The sequence below is a fragment of the Macaca thibetana genome, chromosome 7 (assembly GCF_024542745.1).
Source record: "Macaca thibetana thibetana isolate TM-01 chromosome 7, ASM2454274v1, whole genome shotgun sequence".
Lineage (NCBI taxonomy): Eukaryota > Metazoa > Chordata > Mammalia > Primates > Cercopithecidae > Macaca > Macaca thibetana.
In genome coordinates this window covers 43317210-43336536 of record NC_065584.1, presented here as the reverse complement: position 1 = coordinate 43336536, position 19327 = coordinate 43317210, and the positions used below count along the sequence as shown (strand labels likewise).

Sequence of the window (19327 nt, the reverse complement as noted above, 5' to 3'; positions counted from 1 at the left end):
TCAGTCAGCAGCAGAGCTTGATAAAGATGCTTGTTTCCAGAGTCACATGTTTTTCCAGAAATTACATGTGAATGTCATTTTTATTCTATCTGGCAACTTTGGCTGGGCGCAGTGGCTCACGCCTGCAATCCCAGCACTTTGGGAGGCCGAGGCGGGTGGATCACAAGGTCAGGAGATCGAGACCATCCTGGCTAACACAGTGAAACCCTGTCTCTACTAAAAATACAAAAAAATTAGCTGGGCGTGGTGGCGGGTGCCTGTAGTCCCAGCTACTTGAGAGACTGAGGCAGGAGAATGGCATGAACCCAGGAGGCAGAGCTTGCAGTGAGTCGAGATTGCGCCACTGCACTCCAGCCTGGGCAACAGAGCGAGACTGTGTCTCAAAAAATAAATAAATAAATAATTGGCAACTTCCTAGCATATCCAGAAAGAAACCATGAATGGTCTGATTCAGGTGAAAGTATCAGTTGGTCCAAGATGGCTAACATGGGTAAGCCTAGAATGTCAAATATTGGTTTCAGAAGGTTGGGTTTTTTTGCTGGTGGGAGTTCATGCTGCACACATTTGTTTCGTAGGGGGTGAGTGGTGCATTGACAGTGCTTATGAAGGATGCAATCAAGCCCAATCTCATGCAGACATTGGAGGTGAGCAGAGTGACTCCTGCCTTCTTGAATTGGTTTTGGACAGTCAGAGCAGAGTGGTTATAAAGCACACTTAACCTGGGTAGTCGAGACCTTCTCCACTTGCTCATCTCTTTCTTCTCATTCTTCCTCACACCTGTGACTGGGAGGTTACTAAAATAAAAGAGATGACTTTGTATTTTCCCTCTGGGAAGTATTTTTCCTTCTGATTCTAAATCAATTCCATATTCTTGAGTGTATGATCCCACTTTGAAGCAGGATTGGCAACTCAACTCACGGTGTCCTGGTTTCCACAGGGCACTCCAGTGTTTGTCCATGCTGGCCCGTTTGCCAACATCGCACACGGCAATTCCTCCATCCTTGCAGACCGGATCGCACTGAAGCTTGTTGGACCAGAAGGGTTTGTAGGTTAGTGTTTTTGCAAAACCAGTGAATAGACTGTATATTTCTTTTAACATCAGGGGAATTGGGATGACATTTTTACTGTTGCTTTCCTCCTTACAGTGACGGAAGCGGGATTTGGAGCAGACATTGGAATGGAAAAGTTTTTTAACATCAAATGCCGGTATTCTGGCCTCCGCCCTCACGTGGTGGTGCTTGTTGCCACTGTCAGAGCTCTCAAGATGCACGGGGGCGGCCCCACGGTGAGCAGTGGGTTGAAGTGTCTGATTATCAGCAGTGTGCTGACGGCCGAAAGGAAGTTAGATGACTTCTGCCTGTTTCTTCATTGAGCTGCTTTTATCCTCGTGATTAATAGGCAGCAAAAGCAAGGGATGGGCAGACAGCCCTTGTGTTGGCTGCCTTATCACTCACAGGCACTGTCAGCGCTCAGCATTTTAAGAGGGCCAAAATTGGCTGCCTACCTTTCGGAGGACATCTGACAACATCTAAACCCCTCCAAGGACGTGTGCTTGGCTAGCCCCACAAAAAACTGTTTTACGTTCAGACTGTTCTTTTTAAATCTGCATCCCTCTGTATAGTGACACTGGCAACCAGCCACCCAAACCAGTTAGCTGAGACAGAGGTCAGCCCCGTCTTGAGTAGTTCATGCTGGACAGGGCCTCCACACCCTAGGGAGGCAGCAGGGGAGAGGAGAATGACAGATCTGCCCAGGGCTGCCCTGGTAACAGAGAAACAGGTGGAGACTGGCTCATCCTCACCTCCAGCCTGAATTTTGTATTTCTCTGAATTCTTACTGCTTAGAAATTCCTACTACTCTACTTTTTATCCTAGTATTTTAACACCTTTTCTTTAGGTCCTACATGAAAAGGCATGGTGCTAGTTTTCTGAAATCATTTGAAAAACTATTAAATTCCTGTCCACCAGGAGCTTGTATTGTAACTTAGGAAATAAGGCTTCCCTCACCTACAGGATAAAAATCAAATTTCTTTTGGTCAGGGTTTGTTCTAATGTAGCAGTTCTCTGTTTTGGCCTCAGAACCTCTTTACACTCTTGACAGTTATTGAGGGCCTAAAAGAGCTTTTGTTCATGTGGGTTATAGCTATTGATATTTACCACATTAGAAATTAAAACTGAATTACATGTTAACATAAATAACTTTGTAAACATGAAAATGCACTATCTTTTCCCAACAAAATTTAGGCATTGTCCATTTTTCAGATCTTCTCTGGGTCCGGCTTAATTGAAGATAGCACTTAATCTGTTGTGACATCACATGTCTCATAACATTTGGAAAAGTCCATTATATGCTCAATGAGAGGATGATAATGAGAATAAAAGGGCCATAAGATGTTATGGAATCTTATGGAAATAGTTTTGACCTCATGGAGCCCTTCAAAGGATTGGGTCCCCAGAGCACACTGGGAATGCTGCCATAACCACCCCAGCACCCCATCCAGTCTTAATTATCCCTGAGTGCCAAAGGCACTCCCAACCCAGCACACCCCTTTCTGCTAGTAGCGCAGAATAGACTCCCTTTTTTTTCCCCAGTCACAACTAACATTCCTCTCTCTTACACCCCTCACTCACCCTCACACCATCGCACCTCCTTTCCTTGCTTCCTCCTGACCTCACAGTCAGGATAATGTCCTATAATGCTGTGCATGGAGGGGAACATTTGCACATATGGCTCTGTCAAGGGAGTAGGCGTCCTGCTCCCATTACCTTTACTGACGGGAAGCTACGTGTAAGGTCCTTGCTTCTTGCTCTGCCTCCTCATGACCCCTTCTGGAGTTGTAGCATCATGGTCTCACTGCAGTGGGAGAGGACGGAGCTTCCTAATCACTATCCACTGCCCATGGTGGGGCCCATGAAATGGACACCTTCACCCACTTGCTCAATTCTGTGGATGCAACAGGGCTGAGCCATGGCATAGATCAAGACTGGGGGCCGGGGGGCGTTGAGGGGGAGGGTGGCACCAGACATCTCCATCCTTTAGATACACTCTATAAAAGAGAAAGAAAATCCTTCTGTATTGTTTTCCCTCTTGTTTGTATTGACCCTACACCATGGTTCAGCTCCACCAATGCTGGGTTGGCATTGTGGACCAGCTCATGAAACCACAGCAGGGCTCATCACAGGCTCCATCGACAGACATCCCAGGATGACTTCCGCAGGCCCGACCGCTTCCTCTTTCCCCACACTGCCCTTGATTCCCAACCCCACTGCTATGGCCTTCACTCGATGAGTCACTGCATCTGCCTAGGGTACACCCCTTTCCACTTCTCCCACCATCGATCCGGTCCTTCTCACCTGCTTAATTCAGGTCATAGAGGTCTTCCACGCTGCTCAAAGCAGTCGTTTTTGTTCTGTGCTGTGTGATTGGTCACATGCCCTAAGTCCTTAGGGCAGGAAATAATCTTATACTACTGTACAGTCTGCAAGCATTGCAGCCTCTTGCCTTTAACACATGACAAGCACCGTTTTAAGCTAGGAGATTTAAATAGGAAATGCCTCTGACTCTGTTTCTTTTCCTTCCAGGTCACTGCTGGACTGCCTCTTCCCAAGGCTTACATAGAGGAGGTAACCTCAGTTATTTCTCATCACGTGTCCTAGAAAGCACCACACTTTGAATCAGCATTTCTCCACCTGGCCCGTGTGGAAATGAATGGGTTATTGCTGTGACCCAGGGTGCAGGGTGCCAAAAGGCCTGCAGTGTGCTGAGTAGTTACATTAAATGAGTAGATAGGGAAGATGGCCTCACAAAACAGAATTGTCCTACATAGGGTGTCAATAAGCCACTGCCCTAGACCAGTGGTTGCTGCTCAACAGCTGATTTTGACCCCGGGGACATTTGGCAATGTCTAGAGACTTTTTTTATTATTACAACTGGAGGTGAGGAGTGCTACTAGGATCTAGTGGGTAGAAACAGGGATGCTGGCTAAACATCCTTTAATGCACAGGATAGCCCCCTACAACGTTATCCAGCTCAAATGTCAGGAGTGTGAGGCTGAGAAACCCTGTCCTAGACTAATAGCAGTTCCCTTCCATTGTCTTCCCTGCATTGGCTGGGTAAGTTCCAAATGCCATTCAGATCAGAAACAAGTAGAGACCTTTTTTGAAATGGCTTCTCCTCTCCAGATTTAAATCGATATTAAAGGGCCAAGATACATGGACAGGATTCTGGTGGTTTTTCTAGACAAAGCTTCCTGGATATTTATAGCATCAAACAGGAAGCTAGAGAACAACTGTGAGCTCAAACCTTTTCATATTTATGTCATTTACCATCAAAGAAACATCTCTGAAGCCAGTTTGGGGTGGTTACAGGAGAGACAGGCCATCGTATAAGGTGGCAAGGTCACCTGCTGTCACTGCTAATTCAATTTTTCTGCCTTTTTGGAAGGCTTTTAAATTATCAAGCAATACAGGGTCAGTGTTCAGGCCCCAAATGAAGTATTTCAAAACTGGCTAGAAAAAAATTGCTGGTACCTTGAGTCTGCCTGTCATCTGAGTTATGGTTTGCCTTTTATGGTCATTTGTCTGATTCACGCGTAGGAGGGGAATTCACAGTTCTGGCCCTCCTGCCACCCCACAGCCTTTCCTGTGTCTAATTACAGTGACTGCCCCTAGCTGGCCCAGCTGGTGTCTTCATTTAAGAAATTCTGCTTATTTAAAACTGTTCTTGATCAGCCTTACATATTAATTGGTTTTCATGTAAAGAATTAGCAGTGTTCTTTAGAAGCTCAAATAAATCATAATCTCAGTTTTCAATTATTAAAGGAAAAAAAGCATAAATCATTTATAATGAATCAGTTGTTTTCCACCTTTTATCCTACCCATTTCTGCTTTTTTGGTATCCACAAATATTACTGCTGGGTTTTGCTCATGATTCAGTATATGTATTTTTATAAGACTCTTTTATTTTTAAAATATTTAATGTATTGTTAAGCCTACAATAGTAATATACCCTTTGTAAAAAATAATAAACAAACATTACAAGAATATAATATATGTGAGTTGAGTCCCCTTAACAGTTCAGAGCATATGTCTCAACATTTAAAAAATTATCATGAATTATACGCATGTATTTTTGTTTGTCCTAAAATGGAATAATTAAGCTCTCCATGGTTTTGCACCTTTAGTACGTCTTGGACAGGTTCCATGTTAACACAGATGGGTCTCACTTTCATAACATCTGCATGATAAATATTCATTGAGTGTATGTATTGTAATTCATTGGCCCAGTCCCCCTTGGAGGAGGTTTATGTTTATAATTTTCCAATGCTACAAGCAGGGCTGCAGTAAACATACTTAAAGGTACATTTCCTTAATGGCTTCCCTTTAGTTTGTAGTACTTGGTTTTTTTGTTTGTTTGTTTGTTTGTTTTTTGAGATGGAGTCTCGCTGTGTCACCCAGACTGGAGTGCAGTGGCGCCATCTCGGCTCACTGCAAGCTCCGCCTCCCGGGTTCACACCATTCTCCTGCCTCAGCCTCCCAAGTAGCTGGGACTACAGGTGTCTGCCACCACGTCCGGCTAATTTTTTTGTATTTTTATTAGAGACGGGGCTTCACCATGTTAGCCAGGATGGTCTCGATCTCCTGACCGCGTGAGCTGCCGCGCCTGGCTGGTTTTTGTTTTTTTTTGACGGACCGGGTCTCACTCTGTCACCTAGGCTGGAGTGCAGAGGCGTGATCATAGCTGCAGCCTCTAACTCTTGGGCTCAAGCAGTCTTCCTGCTTCAGCCTCCCAACTAGCTGGAAGAACAGGAACATGCCACCACACCAGGCTAGTTTTTTAATTTTTCGTAGAGACAGGGTCTCCCTATGTTGCCCAGGCAGGCTGGTGTCGAACACCTGGGCGCAAGTGATCCTCCAATCTCAGCCTGCCAAAGTACTGGGATTACAGGTGTGAGCTACCACATCCAGCTCGGTTTTTTTTTTTTTTTGAGATGGAGTCTTGCTCTTTCGCCAGGCTGGAGTGCAGTGGTGTAATCTCGGCTCACTGCAACCTCCGCCTCTGGGGTTCAAGTGATTCTCCTCCCTCAGTCTCCCAAGTAGCTGGGATTAGAGGTGCCCACCAGCACACCTAGCTAATGTTTATATTTTTAGTAGATACGTGGTTTCACAGTGTTGGCCAGTATAGTCTCAATCTCTGGACCTTGTGATCCACCCACTTCATCCCCCTCAAAGTGCTGGGATGACAGGTGTGAGCCACCCCACCAGACCCGGCCTTTTTTTTTTTTTTTTTTTTTTAAATTAACTTTTCAGTTGTGGAGACGGGGTCTTGTTATGTTTCTTAGGCTCGTCTCAAACTCCTGGGCTCAAGTGGATTCTCCTGCCTTGGCCTCCCAAAGTCCTGGGATTACAAGTGTGAGCCACTGGGCCCAGCCACTGGCCTGATTCCTAAAGACAGTATTTATCTTATTCCTTGCCCTCATTCACAGCCGAGTTCATTAAAACCTTTGAAAACATCGCTGCTTACTTCATATTTCCTGGCAGTATTTACGGCAGCCATGTAACGAATACCTCTTCTGTGCCAGCCACTATGTTGTTAGACTCTGTCTTCTGATGGAAGAGTCTGTGCTGTGCCGAGTAGAGTCAATTTGTATTATCATACCCCTACGAATACATAAAATCTAAAAACACAATTTGTAAATATAATTTGGGTAAGGGTAACTAACTCCTTTCAAACAGTAAATAAGCTATAATGTTATGGCATAATGACAGCAAATATACCAGCACTTTTTTTCTCGAAGGCTGGGAAACAAGCAGAGCTCCACTCTAGTGTCATAGGCTGGAGTGAAAGCTACAGTCCTCCATAGCATCCACTCACAGCACTGGAAGAAATGCACCAAGGGACCTTCTCTTCTTTCTTGGCCTCCTTGTCCTGACAGTGAGTGGCTGCTGGCTCAAGGAGGTTGTTTGCCTTTGAAGAAGAACCTGCAGTGGTTTGCAACTCTCTGATCTCGTAGACCTTTCACTGTTGTTTTTATAGAACCTGGAGCTGGTTGAAAAAGGCTTCAGTAACTTGAAGAAACAAATTGAAAATGCCAGAATGTTTGGAATTCCAGTAGTAGTGGCCGTGAATGCATTCAAGTAAGTGTAGAGTGTAAGAGAAAAGGATGAATGTGGAAAATCTTCTGGAGCTGATTGTACAGCACTGCTTTTAGCTTTATTTTGTTTTTCAGTTACTGCTATTAGTTATAGCCTGTGGTTTTAGCCAGCACCATGACAGGCACTGCGTACGTCACAGCGGGCTCACCACCTCACCCACCGAGGGTCCCAAAGTCAGATTCAGCTCCTGTGGGCCCTTTTTCTTTCCACTGGGGGAAGTAACACACAAGCCTGAAGTTCGGTGTTCCTTTTTCAACTTTAGAGGCCTTTTATGCTAACAGAAGGTCATAGGCCTATAGTGTTCCATTATTTTACTCATCTGGTGGGATGTTGTCTTGACAAAGAATTGGGCATATTACACTGGAAGGGGTCATGCAAGAACTTGTGTGGGTTGTTTAGGTATTGCACTGGTGGTCAGGGTTTTGTTATAATGGCCTCACCACAGTAGAATGGGAAGCAAAATTCTTCTTTTTTTTTGAGACCGAGTCTCTCTCTATCGCCCAGGCTGGAGTGCAGTGGCACGATCTCCGCTCACTGCAAGCTCCGCCTCCCAGGTTCACGCCATTCTCCTGCTTCAGCCTCCCAAGTAGCTGGGACTACGGGCGCCTGCCACCACGCCTGGCTAATTTTTTGCATTTTTAGTAGAGATGGGGTTTCACCGTGTTAGCCAGGATGGTCTCGATCTCCTGACCTCGTGATCCTCCCACCTCAGGCTCCCAAAGTGCTGGGATTACAGGCATAAGCCACCGCGCCCAGCCAGCAGAATTCTTAAAAGCTAATATTTACTGATTCCTTGTGGAGTGCTGGGAATTTTCCAAGTACTTTACGTGAATTTACCATCTGAGTCTCATGATGTCCCAATGAAATAAGTGCTGTGATTATTCTCATATTACCCAGGTGGAAATTGAAGCACATAAAGCTTAGGTAACTGGCCAAAAGTTACCAGCTCGTAAGTTTCAGACCTGAGATTCAAACCCAGGCTGAATTTCTTAGTTAATGTTTGTTTATCAGTGGGTGATTCACATGAGGTTTAATGGCAAAAAGCAGACAGACTGTGTCTCTCCAGCTATTTTCCATGCTTTCATATGAAGTGCTTCCTTTACAGGACAGACACAGAGGCTGAGCTGGACCTCATCAGCCGCCTTTCCAGAGAACATGGGGCTTTTGATGCCGTGAAGTGCACTCACTGGGCAGAAGGGGGCAAGGGTGCCTTAGCCCTGGCTCAGGCCGTCCAGAGAGCAGCACAAGCACCCAGCAGCTTCCAGCTCCTTTATGACCTCAAGGTGGGTGATTTGCTGTTTGCAAAAACAAGAAAAAAGACGGAAAGGGCACAGTGAGGTTTCTGTGTGGCTACTTCTATTAGAGCCCCATGCTTCGCAGCTTCAGCCTTGTGGTTTGATTCCCACATAGGTGAGTTACCCAACCACAGCCTGGACTATGACCTGTAGGCAGCCTTCTTTTTATTTCTGAGACAGAGTCTTGCTCTTTTGCCCAGGCTAGAGTACAGAGGCATGATCTCAACTCACTGCAACTTCTGCCTCCTGGGGTAAAGTGATTCTCCTGCCTCAGCCTCCCGAGTAGGTGGGATTACCGGCGTCTGCCACCGTGCCCGGCTAATTTTTTAATTTTTTTAGTAGAAACGGGGTTTCACCATCTTGGCCAGGCTGGTCTCGAACTCCTGACCTCGTGATCCACCCACCTCAGCCTCCCAAAGTGCTGAGATTACAGGCGTGAGCCACTGCGTCCTCCCAGACAGCCTTCTTATAAACATATGCCATTGCTCACTTACAGAGAGGATTTAAGCAGGAATACCCCAGGGTGGCGGGGGAACCGTTGCTCATATCCTAACTTTGAAAAGGGTCAAAGTACAGGTGGCAGAAGAGAAGGTTACGTATAGACCAAATATGTAATTCACTGTAGCCTTTAACACAAGGCACCAACCATGTGGCAGATTGGTAAGGGGCTGCATCGAGCTTACAAAATTTTTCTGATGGCTTTTCAGTAAAGGGGGAAAGAAGTGGGCCCCCAGGCTCACTTCCCAGTAAGGTGCTGCCTCAATTTCAGGGCCCTCACATGCAAAACCAAAGTACTCCAGGAAGCTTCATCATTTTTTCCATCACTAAGCAAATTAAATTACACCTGGTCTAAGTAGAGCCCTGTTTACTCTATGATACAATAAAGTTAATTCAGGAAAAGGTTGTTCTTATTATAGGGTTGTGTTTTGTTTTCATTTATCTGTCCAATGTATTTCAGGATGTGATTTGACATTAAGTAGTATGGAAAAAACAATTGGAAACTTTGTTACGAATATGAGATATATGCTGTAGTTAATTTTCCTATTCTCTAGGCTAGTTTTTGGCTTGGTTTTTTTGTGTGTTTGTTTTTTGTTTTAAGACAGCATCTTGCTCTGTTGCTCAGGCTGGAGTGCTGTGGTACAATCATGGCACACTGCAGCCTCAACCTCCTGGGCTCAAGTGGTCCTCCCACCTCAGCCTCCTGAGTAGGTGGGACCACAGACATGTACTACCAAGCCTGGCTAATTTGTTTTATTGGCCGGGCGCAGTGGCTCACCCCTGTAATCCCAGCACTTTGGGAGGCCGAGGCGGGTGGATCACCTAAGGTCAGGAGTTGGAGACCAGCCTGGCCAACATGGTGAAACCCCATCTCTACTAAAAATAAAAAAAATTAGCTGGGGCTGGAAGGTTGAGGCAGGAGAATCGCTTGAACCTGGGAGGTGGAGGTTGCAATGAGCTGAGATCGCACCACTGCACGCACTGTAGCCTGGGCAACAAGTGCGAAACTTCGTCTCAAAAAAAAAAAGTTTGTTTTATTTTATTTTTCTTGTAGTGACTGGGTCTCCCTATATTGCTCAGGCTGGTCTTGAACTCCTGGGCTTAAGTGATCCTCTTGCCTCAGCCTCCCAAAGTGCTGGGATTATAGGCATGAGCCACTGTGCCTGGCCTGGCTTGGTTTTTAATAGATAATCATAGACTTTCAAAAATAGCCCTGAAAAACCAGAAGGAATAAACTTATTACTCTTGAGTTTTAGTGTTCTCTTATTTCTCTTTGCTTCTTGCAGATATAATACACTTACAGTTAATTAACATTGACATTGATATTCTCCTGTTGAGCTTTGGTTTTATAGACAAGTTTTAAAATCTGTTCAGCAATCATCTTTTTAGAAAAATGCCATAAACCCAAATTTGTACACAAACGCAAAGCATTTATAGGCACCCTCTCCACGCTCCCATGCATAGCACCCAAGACTGGAAACCCAGTCCTTGAAAACCAGCAGGAGACCTGGAAGAGCAGGGACATATGGACTTTAGAACCCATTTCTACTTGCAACTTTTATCCATTCTGGCAAACAGGAGGCTGCCACTTTTTGTCTTACTCAGCGTCTGCTAGTCTTAAATCACCCTTCAACCAAAGTGCTTTTGCTTCAGAAGTTCTAAATGTGCCTTGGCATTTATAGAGCTCCAGTTATGAGATGCATATGAAAATAATCTGTTTCATCTTTATAAAGTCCTTATTGAAGATTCACTTTATTCATGTCCATTATACAAAGCCCCTTCATAAATTATCACTATTTAGTTCAAAAGGGAATTTTTGTTTTTATAGATATAGATTATTGCTCCTTTTAAAAACAAAACTTGGCTGGGCGCCGTGGTCACGCCTGTAATCCCAGCACTTTGGGAGGCTGAGGCAGTGGATCACCTAAGGTCAGGAGTTCGAGACCAGCCTGACCAAAATGGTGAAACTCCGTCTCTACTAAAAATATAAAATTAGCCAAGCGTGGTAGCACACGCCTGTGATCCCAGCTACTTGGGAAGCTGAGGCAGGAGAATCGCTTGAACCCGGGAGGCAGAGCTTGCAGTGAGCTGAGATGACGCCATTTCACTCCAGCCTGGGCAACGAGTGCAAAACTCTGTCTCAAATAAATAAATAAATAAATAAATAAAAACAAACTTGCCTAATATGTTCTTTTAGCTTTAGTTGCTAGGGAGTATAAAGCCAGATATATTGCCTAATTTTTGTAATTTGCTCATCCAAATTACCCATGAGTAGCTTTCCTTCTCATTTCCTTTAGGCAACCTCTCCCTATGCTGTTCTCTCTGAATCTTAATGCCCTGAACTAGTCTACACAGCATTTAAGAAACCAGCTCCACTTCTCTGAAGGCTTTGCCCCAGAGGAAACAGCTCATGGGACTGAGCCCTCACCAGCCAGACCATTGGTCTCTGTCCACTGCACTGTTTGCTTCAGGTGCCACAGAAAGTGGACACACCCAATGCGTGTTGATCATGTAAATCACTGGGTTGTTTTTTCCAATACCTAGGTGATTTTGCTTTTATGATTATTTCCTAATTCCTGGTGTTTGCACTTAATCAATTGTGTTAAGGGTAGCATCTGCCTCTCATATACAAACTGGGAATTATGTAGATGGACATTGGTTGTCTTATTTCATAAACAGTGTCCCCAGATCTGGTTTGACAGGACTGATCTCCAGTATTAGAACACCTACTTTTTAATTTTTATTATTTAAAAATTTTTATTTTTTAAAGAGACAGAGTGTTGCCATGTTGCCCAGGCTGGTTTCAAACTCCTAGGCTCAAGTGATCCTCCTGCCTTGGCCTCCTCCCAAAGTGCTGGGATTATAGGGATGAGCCACCATACCCAGCCTGAACATCTACTTTTTATTTATGAAGAAATAATTATTCTTGGGTAGTCAGCAATACTGTTTATGATGTACTTAGCAAGAGATTTTAAATATGTACTTACATAAAACCTTAATATATATTAATGCATGTGTGTATCTATATCTATATATATAATATATGTATGTGTATATATATGTATGCATATATAGATATAAAAACTTTACCTCTGTGGGACATTTTCACTTATAAAATCTGAGGCTTGATATTAAAAGAAAGTGTTCCTGGCCGGGCGAGGTGGCTCACACCTATAATCCCAGCACTTTGGGACGCCAAGGCGGGCAGATCACCTGAGGTTGGGAGTTCGAGACCAGCCTGACCAACATGGAGAAACTCTGTCTCTACTAAAAATACAAAATTAGCTGGGCTTGGTGGTGCATGCCAGTAATACCAGCTACTCGGGAGGCTGAGGCAGGCGAATCGCTTGAACCCGGGAGGCAGAGGTTGCAGTGAACTGAGATCGCGCCATTGCACTCCAGCCTGGCTGGAATTGCATCTCAAAAAAAAAAAAAAAGGAAAGAGAAAGTGTTCTTAACCCAATCAACCTCAAACTATTTGCATATATATATATTTATATGAAAACCATCTTCTGCCCCTTTTAGGGACTCTGACCTAGAATGTGGCTATGTCCTGGTTAAATGTCCTCACATGTGTCCAGTCATGGTGTCACCATCTCCTTCTTGTGCTTTAGCTCCCAGTCGAGGATAAAATCAGAATCATTGCACAGAAGATCTATGGAGCAGATGACATTGAATTACTCCCCGAAGCTCAACACAAAGCTGAAGTCTACACAAAGCAGGTAGATTTTTGGTTAGTTTGTCCTTTCAACTCTTTGCAAAGCAGGCCTGGAGTCACAATCTCTGGGTCCTCCCAACCCTGGCAAGTACCCATTGCTTCACTTCTGTGGGTGGCAGCCTTCTCTCCTCTGAAATTCTGGGTTTGGATTAGGCGGCACAGTCCCTGGTTCTTTATTTACCCATAGGCGGTATATGAATGTGTAGAAATCCATGAGGAAATACAGAATGTCTTACCAAAATATTGAGAATGTCTCCAGTTTTTGTTTTTTTGTTTGAGACAAGGTCTGGCTCCATTGCCCAGGCTAGAGTGCAGTGGTACAATTTCAGCTCACTGCAGCCTCTGACTCCTAGGCTCAAGCAATCCTCCCACCTCAGCCTCCTGAGTAGCTGGGCCTACAGGCACGCACCACCACACCTGGCTAATTTTTGTGTTTTTTGTAGGGATGGAGTTTCGCCATGTTGCCCAGGCTGGTCTCGAACTCCTAGGCTCAAGCAGTCCACCCGTCTCAGTCTCCCAAAGTGCTGGAATTTACAGTCATGAGCCACTGCACCTGACCCTCTCCAATTTTATTCTCATATCTACTCCAAACTGTTATTTTAAATTGGTTTTATGTTATTTCCATAGATGGAAATAAAATATTCACTTGTGGACTACAGTTGTGAGTACATAACTCCCTCACTCAACAGAGTTCTTTTTTTTGTTTTTTGGCATAATAAATAAGCTGGAGGACAGCAAGGTAGAGATGTATATAAAGGGAGTTGGATGTTTCAAATAAATGGAAGGAAGAATCCATGTAATCACAGGGCCCAGATGGTCACTGCTGTGTTGTCATCTTTTCATTTGTCTTCCCTTCTTTCCCCAGGGCTTTGGGAATCTCCCTATCTGCATGGCTAAAACACACTTGTCTTTGTCTCACAACCCAGAGCAAAAAGGTGTCCCTACAGGCTTCGTTCTGCCCATTCGCGACATCCGCGCCAGCGTCGGGGCTGGTTTTCTGTACCCCTTAGTAGGAACGGTAAGTGTGTGCTGCAAGGGAGGGGCGGGCGCATCTGCACTTCTTGTCTGAAGTGTGTTGCTGAAACCATCAAGCAAATGCCAAGTGAGCAGAGTTCGCTGCCCAGAAGAAAGTTGGAATCACGCCTATTATGATTGCTGTGGATCATAAGCTATAAAGCAGGACCTATATAGCTCTTGCTGTGGACCATCTTGGTGTCAATTCAAGAATGATGCCATGACTACTCATACTGAATAAAAAATTCTGTTTCCCAGGGGCAGTATGCCCTTCACTGAATCTAGGATGATCCCAGTTGATAGGCTGGGGTAGTGCTAACATAATCACTGTTAATGTTTATTGGGAGCCTTACATAGATTAACTCAGTCCCCCAACAGCCCTAGGAGGTAGGGACAGAGGTTTTATACCCCCAGGGTCTTGCTGACAGGCCTAGAACTTATGCCTGAAATTCAGCGGGTTTATTATTTTTGAGTAAGGAATTTCCCCATTAAAAAATGCAAATGGGACCCTTGAGATATGAAAGGTGAGGTTGCTTATTTACACTTCAAGGTGAACGAGGTATCCAGTGCTTTCTTATCTTACAGATTTTATGCATATTCAAGGAAGAATATTGCCAATTGGGAAACAGAGGGGAGGGATGCTTAAGGACATAATCATAGTTTGGGCTGACATTGTTCCAAGGTTAGCATGGATCCTGAATCTAGGTTATCCCCTAAATCTGTCCCGTATCCTATATCTACAGATTATACTGCCATGCAATATAGGATTGAAATATTAAACTAAGCCAACACACATGGAAAAGAAACCAACATATCTCCTTTTAGATTTATGTCATTCTTTCAGTATGGTAAGAAAGTGGTAGGAGGTGGCATTATAGAGTTGAAAACATAGGACATTAGAGCTGAATCCATTTTCACCTCCAGATCTTGGCCTTGGGCAAATTATGAAAGGTGAGAGCCCTGCTGCCCTCAGTTCACACTGTAGGGCAACATCATCACATCACAGTGGTGCTTAGCACAAATGCCTGCATCTCACTGCCTCCTTAGCCCTCTAGAGAGCAGGAGGCTTAGCTTTGCTATGATGTACATCAGTCTCCAGGATTTGTAGAAATCCCCTTTGGTAGGAATGTTCCACCATTTTTTCCCAGCACCTTGAATACTGCAGAAATATGTGGTGGTCTTTTTGGAGAAGTTGTCAGCAACTACCAGCTGAAAGAGGCGTAGCTGTACTCTTTCTTGTCACTTTTGATCTTCACATGAAGAGAAGGATAACAGTAGAGGTGAAAGCAAATCTGGAAGCAGTCAGGCCAGTAAGAGTCAGGCTGTAAGGTGGAGAGAGACACAGCCTGCCCAACTCAAGACTTTCTCATTTAGAACAAAGTATGCGTCAGAGGCCTTCAACTTTAAGTTGGACCAAGATGTTTCCACACATGATCAAATGGTTTAATCACTATTCTAACACCTTCCAGTTGCCGTTGGGGCCTTAACAGGACTCAGATTATTTGAATATTTTCTATATTAATTCAAAGTGTGATGGCTTCTTTTCAGAACTTTATATCTAAGTTCATACATGTGTGTACACATATTTTCTTTTTTTGTATATTTTCTGATTATCAGTGACCAGTGTTTAGGAGGGAAAATCCTCTTGAGGAACGAGTGAAAATATCAAAAATCCTACTCATCACTGTTTGTGGAACCATCTTTAGGGTTTTCTGCTGACATGTACATGTATGTCTACAACAATGGGCATGTGTCTTTTATCTTTATAATGTCATCTTCTGGTTTTTCTGCTGGGTCTAAGGACCCATCCTTTCCTTTCTCCTACTTGTCTCACACCTAGCACCTCCTTACCTCTTACACGATATGAGAATATAAACCAGTTGTCAGATCCCTGTAATGTTTTGGGGAATATTGACTGGTACTCAGAAGTCAGTCAGAATGAGGTTTTCTAAAGTATTGATGATGTTTTGTGTTACAGAAGATGACTCATTCTTTTTTAATAACCTTTTTATAGTTAAGTTTTAGAAGTAACCTAAGCTGTTTTCCTGTCTAGATTTAATTTGGAACTTGTGTGTATTCATTATATAGGACATTGTTACAGATAAAAATATACTGAGTTTTCACTTGCAAGCCATACATATTTGCATCTAAGTAGAAATTTGTCAAAGCTGAGTCTTTAGAAAAGCAGTGAGTACAAATATAATTTGTAAGCATTACAAGTTTAGTTTTAGAAGGCCATTTTGGGCCAGTAAGAATAGTGATTATAAAACCGTCTAGATTATGTACAAAAGTGTCTTGGCCCAAGTTAAAGGATACTAACTCCTACCGTCGTGTTGCTGAAGCAAAAATCACATGGGCAGCTCACTAGCAAGACTGAATAAAACAAAATTTAAAAGCAGACAAGCCCCGCACCTCCTTTTGGTCTTGCAAAGTGTGAGCTGAGGAGGTGAGTGAGCAACTCCTGCACTCCCCAGCACTCATGCGTGTAAGGTGAAGGTGGAAACACCTCCTGCTACTGCTTGTGACCACATGGAAGATGACCGCGAAGGCTGGCATTTGGTTTGCAGAAGGACATGAGGAATCAGTTTCTTTTTTTTTTTTTTTTTTTTGAGATGGAGTCTCACTCTGTCACCCAGGCTGAAGTGCAGTGGCACAATCTCAGCTCACGGCAACCTCTGCCTCCCAGGTTCAAACAACTCTCCTGCCTCAGCCTCCCGAGTAGCTGGGATTACAGGGACACGCCACCATGCCCAGCTAATTTTTGTATTTTTAGTAGAGACCGGATTTCACCATGTTGGTCAGGCTGGTCTTGAATTCCTGAACTTGGGTGATCCACCTGCCTCGGCCTCCCAAAGTGCTGGGATTATAGGCATGAGCCACCACGCCCGCCTGGGATCAGTTTCTAAGTCTGAGTTTTTTTTTTTTTTTTTTTTTTTTGTTGTTGTTGTTTTTTTTTGAGACGGAGTCTTGCTCTGTCACCGAGACTGGAGTGCAGTGGCCGGATCTCGGCTCACTGCAAGCTCCGCCTCCCGGGTTTACGCCATTCTCCTGGCTCAGCCTCCCGAGTAGCTGGGACTACAGGCACCCGCCACCTCGCCCGGCTATTTTTTTGTATTTTTTACTAGAGACGGGGTTTCACCGGGTTAGCCAGGATGGTCTCGATCTCCTGACCTCGTGATCCGCCCGTCTCGGCCTCCCAAAGTGCTGGGATTACAGGCTTGAGCCACCGCGCCCGGCCATAAGTCTGAGTTTTTTAACAGGATTAGTGACTTGATTTTTAATATGTAACAAGAAGAGTACCCACTTTATTGACAACTATAAAATGATGTTCTATCTTTGTGCCTTGGGCTTTCTTTCTGAAGGAAAAGTGAAAGTAAAGATGACTTTACGTTTATTTTAGACATGGCCTCGCTCTGTCGCCCAGGCAATGGGATGATCATGGCTTACTGCGGCCTCAACCTCCTAGCCTCAAGCAGTCCTCCTGCCTTAGCATCCCAAGTAGCTGGAACTACAGGCACATGCCATCATACCCAGCTAATTTTTTATTTTCTGTAGAGGTGGGGGTCTCACTATGTTGCCCAGGGTGGTTTAGAACTCCTGGCCTCAAGTGTTCCTCACCTCAACCTGGTATTACAGGCGTGAGCCACTGTGCCCAGCTTTAGTTTATTTGTAATGCTTTTTTACATCCTAGATGAGCACAATGCCTGGACTCCCCACCCGGCCCTGTTTTTATGATATTGATTTGGACCCTGAAACAGAACAGGTGAATGGATTATTCTAAACAGGTAAGTTGTTACTGGGTAAGAATTTTGCTTTTTTCCTTATGTAGCTTATTTATGAATTATAGAGCTCAAACTGACGCTACGAAAAATCACATTCTAATGCTTTCAAAACGTTTCTTTTCAGACTTCCCTGAGGGGAGAGGGGATAGGAATGAGAGTTGGCAATAACCAATGAGTTGAAATATTTATATTTCAACACATTTTTGGAAGAAGTGCAGCATGGCTTGTCACAGGTTGACAGTGTAGGGGAGAAAACTGCTGTCCAATAAACTACAGAGGAAACTACAGGAGGCGTTAGACTCCCTCTGCTGAAGCCCCAGGAGGCTTGGGGTTCAGAGTTGATGACACATTGCAGGTCAGGAACAGCTGACGGTCTATATACTCTGAATAGGGAGTTAGAAGGCAAGAGTTAGTAAATGTCTTAGGAAGTATAATAGAAAAGAGAAGGAAACAGGACCAATCTGGAAGTTCTTAGGGCCTTAGGTGAAAGGGCCCTGAGTACCGACTACAGTGAGTGACGTTGCATTGTTTGGTATTTTTGAAATTTCAACAGGACGTGTCTCTCCTTAGGCAGGTCCTTGGGGCTGAAGAAGCAAGCTGCAGTGTGCACTTATATTCCTAGACACGTCCTGTTGAAATTTCAAAAATGTCAAACATGAAAATCCCAACATCTTTCTCCAGAGAATAAAAAAGTGGCTTGCCTATGAAAAAAATGAGAACTAGACTTAACACCCGTCTTATTGGCAATAAGAAGCTTTTAGACAATGGAGGAGTGTCCTGTAAGGTCACAGGGAAGATGACTTTCAACATGTGCTCACACCTAACCGAATCTATCTGGATGTTTTCAGACATGTGAGGGTTTGCTGCCCCACATCTCTTCCTAAGAAGTTATTTAGCAATGTACTTAGCAAAATGAGGAATTAACCAAGAAAAAAGGAAGACACGAGTTTTGGGAAACTGAAGCCTCATTTGCACATTAGTGAAGGGGCATTCTGATAAGCATACAAATGACCTAGAGTTACAAATCCAGTGTGGAACAGGATGGGGAAGCACCTGAGAAAAACTAGAAAAAGCTAGAAAAGACAAGGATATCAAATGGTCATAGTACAAAACAAAAGCTCTTGCATTATTTGAGAAAGTTAAGGTCCAAGTAGAAGCAAACTGTAGTTTGATGCTAGAACACTATTCAAGTCCATTTATGGACATGTCCTAGAAGAGCTGGTGGTGGGAAAGGATGTAAATGTTAACAACTTTGGCAATGTGAGTGGGTAATGGTGCAGTATGGAAGGAACAGGAAACATTTCAGTGCTTAGAGAAAACATTATTTCTTGTTTGTTTTTCCTTCCAGATCCTCATCCATCTTCAAGAAGCTACTTTGAAAGTCTGGCCAGTGTCTATTCAGGCCCACTGGGAGTTAGGAAGTATAAGGAAGCCAAGAGAAGTCAGCCCCTGCCCAGAAACTAATAGTAGGAGTTTCCCCGGAAGTCATTTCAGCCTTAATTCTCATCATGTATAAATTAACTTAAATCATGCACATGTCTATTTACTTTAGTGATGTTCCACAGAATAAAAGGAAATAATTTTGCCATCTTGGTGTTGCAATATGAATTACAGCCTTAACAGACTGTGCCACAGGTCTCTGCCGTCCTTTGTGAGCTCATTTGTCAGGTAGACCCTTGGGCTGAAGATGCAAGTTGCAGTGCGCCCTTTATGATACTGTTGTGTTTAGAGGGAAATGTATGCATGCTTGTGTATTTCTGAGAGGACACACAATTCAGGGGACCTCCTGAGAGGGTCGGGTTGGAAGCTAATGACTTACCTTTTTATCTTATACCTTTCTATGTTGTTGAATTTTGTTTTTCTACC

At 44.0% G+C, this 19327-nt stretch overlaps 1 protein-coding gene across 2 annotated transcripts in view; it reads left to right on the top strand.

Moving 5' to 3' along the window:
- MTHFD1 (methylenetetrahydrofolate dehydrogenase, cyclohydrolase and formyltetrahydrofolate synthetase 1) overlaps window positions 1-19049 on the top strand; it is a 75347-nt gene extending 56298 nt beyond the window's left edge. For both annotated transcript variants that reach the window (XM_050799246.1, XM_050799247.1), the window contains exons 19-28: window positions 576-644; window positions 938-1049; window positions 1146-1285; window positions 3582-3623; window positions 7036-7136; window positions 8260-8437; window positions 12562-12669; window positions 13531-13683; window positions 17371-17464; window positions 18810-19049. In XM_050799246.1, the coding sequence (XP_050655203.1) occupies window positions 576-644; window positions 938-1049; window positions 1146-1285; window positions 3582-3623; window positions 7036-7136; window positions 8260-8437; window positions 12562-12669; window positions 13531-13683; window positions 17371-17460 (993 nt within the window). In that variant the 3' untranslated portion in view covers window positions 17461-17464; window positions 18810-19049. The remainder of the gene's footprint in view (window positions 1-575; window positions 645-937; window positions 1050-1145; window positions 1286-3581; window positions 3624-7035; window positions 7137-8259; window positions 8438-12561; window positions 12670-13530; window positions 13684-17370; window positions 17465-18809) is intronic.
- Window positions 19050-19327: the final 278 nt, after the last annotated feature.